Source organism: Carlito syrichta, unplaced genomic scaffold (assembly GCF_000164805.1).
Source record: "Carlito syrichta isolate Samal-C Ts95f unplaced genomic scaffold, Tarsius_syrichta-2.0.1 Scaffold314071, whole genome shotgun sequence".
In the NCBI taxonomy this organism is placed as follows: Eukaryota; Metazoa; Chordata; class Mammalia; order Primates; family Tarsiidae; genus Carlito; species Carlito syrichta.
Genome location: NW_007258167.1, coordinates 108,409 through 112,211, shown reverse-complemented (window position 1 = coordinate 112,211; position 3,803 = coordinate 108,409). Strand labels below are relative to the sequence as shown.

The 3,803-nt window shown below is 51.2% G+C and overlaps 1 protein-coding gene across 1 annotated transcript in view; it reads right to left on the bottom strand.

Moving 5' to 3' along the window:
* LOC103273509 (EF-hand calcium-binding domain-containing protein 8-like) overlaps positions 1-3,803 on the bottom strand; it is an 8,266-nt gene that overhangs the window by 490 nt on the left and 3,973 nt on the right. The window contains exon 3 of the mRNA XM_008070948.1: positions 1,011-1,129. Within this exon, the coding sequence (XP_008069139.1) occupies positions 1,011-1,129 (119 nt within the window). The remainder of the gene's footprint in view (positions 1-1,010; positions 1,130-3,803) is intronic.

The window sequence follows — 3,803 nt, the reverse complement described above, 5'->3', positions numbered from 1 at the left end:
GGCGGGGGGGGGGGGGGACCTGACGCCAGGACCCCTAGGGCCCCTCTGGACTCTATGCCTCCTTCCTGAAACATAGCCAAGGCCCCACCAGGCCACCATACAAGGCTGTACTGAGAAACAGGGAGTTCCTAAGGACAGTGTAAAGGGCAGAGCATGCTGAAAACATACTTGTTATATAAAATTAAGAGAAATAAAAGCAAAAAATCAAAATGAAACCCAGAATATACAACTACACCAGGGGAGACTGACATGGCAGCTGCATAGACTCTAAAGGCAGGTTTCCTGAGTGGAATACTGGCTCAACTACTCACAGTCTGTGGCCCTGGGCAAAGTATCCTGACTTCCTTATGCCTCAGTCTCCCAACTTGTCAAATGAAGGTAAATAATAGCACCTACCCCATAGAATTCCTATGATTTAAGTAAAATAATACACCAAGTGTTGAGCCCAGTGCCTGGTGGGATGCTAGGCATCAGGTCATCATTACTGCATCAATAGGTCAGACTGTTTTTTGTACTTTTCTGTATGTTTAAGTGCTACACATGCTCACTGTAGAACACTTAGAATAAAAAATAATGAAAGCATTACTATTATGATGCTATAAAACCCTGACCTGCTCGGCTCTAACAACCACAGGTCTGCCTGTTCCTGAGTGACGACAGGGCCCCCAGATGGCCATGGTCCCAGCTTGCACCCGCCCTGCCGCACAGGTGACTGGTGTGCAGGAGAGCCTCGTGGCAGACGGGAAGCCCTCGTGCTCACTGCATACACCTGGTAGGTCTCGTGGAGGCCAGTGACACCTGCCACACTCTCCTGCACCCCAGTAGGGAACCCAGCTCCCAGAAGCCTGGGGTTCTCTGACCCAGCAGGCACCGGCTGGAGCCTGACCCCACACAGCAGCTTTCTGTGTGTACCTGCCTCCCGCATTCAGCCCAACACGTGCTCAACCATCAGTCTAGCTCTGCACCCTCAGCCTCCCTCCAGCACCTGAGCCACAAGGGCACTTCCTCACCCAAGTGACGAAGCCAATACAGTCTGAATCCACCTTCAAGAATAGCGCCTCCAGCATCTCATCTGACACATTCCTCAGCACCTTCTTCATGACTTTAATGAAGGCATCCATATCCAGGGCTTCAAAGAGAGAAAAGGAACACCGTCCCCTTCATTACAAGTCACTCGGCCGGCCCGTCCCTGGCCATAGTGTTCTCGAATGTCTGCTGGATGCCCTCTGTTCAAGGCAGTCTCTGTGCTGCCTTACCCACCAGCCTCAGCTGGCCCCCAGCAAGGGAGGCAGAAGGAAAGACGGCTCCAGCCAGCGATGGGGGCCTTAGAAAGCTTCCTCCTCCCCAGCTCCTCAAATATAGACCCTCTCTTGGCCCCATCTCCCTTTCTTGCATCTCAGCATCCACCCCACCTACCCTAACCTAGGCCCAATTCCCAAAGCCTCCATCCTCACTGGCTTACCTTCTGCATCTCATCTGGTCAATATTTACTCACCCCACAAACAGTGGCTGAACACCTACCACGTGGGAGCACCAAGCAGTGGGGGCAGGGGAGGCACTAAAAAAGACCAGCCCCCATATCTGAACAGTGAAGATAGACTAGGCATTGGGACAAAGACGGCATCCCCAAAAAAGGAGAACCAGAATAAAAGCATGTAACGGCAGCAAACATTGGGTGAGGTGCATCTTCTAAAAGCAAGTACAAAAGTATAAACTTAGGTTGCAGGAAAAGACGGGGTGAGGAGAGGAGGGGCAAGGACAGAACATTCTCCCCAGGCTGGGTTTGTGGCTATGAGGGGTCGATCTACAAATGGGGCAACAACCTCTGTCTAAAATTTTTGTTAAAATAATCAGTCTTTTTAAAAAGTAATCTTAGCAATTTGGAAGGCTGAGGCAAGAGGATTGCTTGAGCCCAGGAGTTCAAGACCAGCCTAGGAAACATAGCAAGACCTCGTCTCTACAAAGATCAAAAAGTTAGTCAGGCATGTATGCCAGTTACTCAGGAGACTGAGGAAGGAGGATCACCTGAACCCAGGGTGCAGTGAGCCAGGCTGGTCTTTTTTAGTGCCTCCCCTGCCCCCACTGCTTGGTGCTCCCACGTGGTAGGTGTTCAGCCACTGTTTGTGGGGTGAGTAAATATTGACCAGTCCTCGAGGCTGCAGTGAGCCAGGACTATGCCACTGCACTCCAGCCTGGGCAACAGAGTGAGACTCCAATTAAAAAATAAAAAGTGCTTCAAAAAGCCCATCCAGATGTTCGGGATCTTCACCATGGCCTAAAGGCTGTGCACTGCCCGGCTCCCTCAGACCTCACTCCTTACCACCGTCCCCATCATGCTCTGCTCTGACCATGATGTCCCCTCCTTGTTGTTTCTCATACCATGGAGCCCCGGCCCACCGCAAGGCCCTGTGTGATCTGGGCAGCCCTCCTCCAGTGCAGGTGGTTCCTTCCACAGGGAAGCCCTATAGGGACTGTCTAGGAGGCTGCTCACCCCCACTGCCCAGCTCCAGTGTTCTTCCTGACATTCCTGGTTGCCTGACACACTTGGTTTGGCTGGCTGTCTTCTGTCTCCCACTCTAATGTGTGAGCTCTGAACTTGCAGAATTGAGCCTGTTTCCTCTGGGTCTCGGTTCTGGGCATTCAACAAACACTGGTCCCCTGAGGGTTTATGTGGGTACCAAGGCGAGGTGTGCTGGGAGCTTACACTGTGCCAGGCATTGTTCTTAGGGGGTATGCACACTGACCACCTAGTGAGAGAGGAAAATGTGGCACAGAGGGGGCCACTTGCCCAAGGTCGCGTGACTGGTCAGCAGTGGCACTGGCTATGAGCCCCAGCAATCTGACTCAAGAGCTCATGCTCTTCCTTTACCCTGTGCTCCTCATCAAACCCACAGAACAATGCTACAGCAGTAATTATTATTATCTGTTGCTAGACTGAGGAATAAATGAAAGCCTGAACAAAGCATGCCTTGCTTAAAGACAGCTCCATCTTGCTTATTTGGAGTTACAGCCAAAAAGCTCATGTATTTTGAGTGACACAAGTGACACCTTGGGAGACAGCTGGGGGCCACACTGCCTTGTGAGTTTTCAAAGCCTCCATGAGACTCATAGACACTCCTCTTTAAGAACCACTGACCTTCCTTGGAGATCTCAGCTCAACCACATGGAGACTTGAAAAAGGGACCTCACAAAACAGGAGGAAGAACCCTCTGTCCCCCTTTCCCTCCAAGGCAAGCTCCGGCAGTTGGGTGCCCAAGGAATGGAATGGAGCCCATGCCCACAATCCACTTCCTTTAAAGACTTTTAAAAAGGAAAAGTGGCCAGGTGCGGTGGTTCACACCTGTAATCCCAGCACTTCAGGAGGCAGAGGCGAGAGGACTGTCTGAGTCCAGGGGTTCAAGACAAACCTGGGCAACTTGTCTCCACAATAAACCAAAAATTAGCCAGGCATGGTGGCACGTGCTGTAGTTCCAGCTATTTGGAAGGCGGAGGTGGAAGGATCACCTGAGCACAGCAGGTCGAGGCTGCGGTGGCTGTGAGTATACCACTGCACTCCAGCCTGGGCGACAGTGTGAAACTCCGACTCATAAAAAAAAGTAACCCTGGTTTCCTTTACTCTACATCAACAAAAGACAATTTTTCCTTTCTCTTATTTAAAACCATGGACAGTATCTTTTTTAATGAGACAGTTCTTTTTATACTAAGAAAATATCTCAGCCGGGCTCGGTGGCTCAGCCTGTAAACCCATGCCTTTGGGAGACTGAGGTGAGTGGATTGCCTGAGCCCGCGGGTTCGAGACCCGC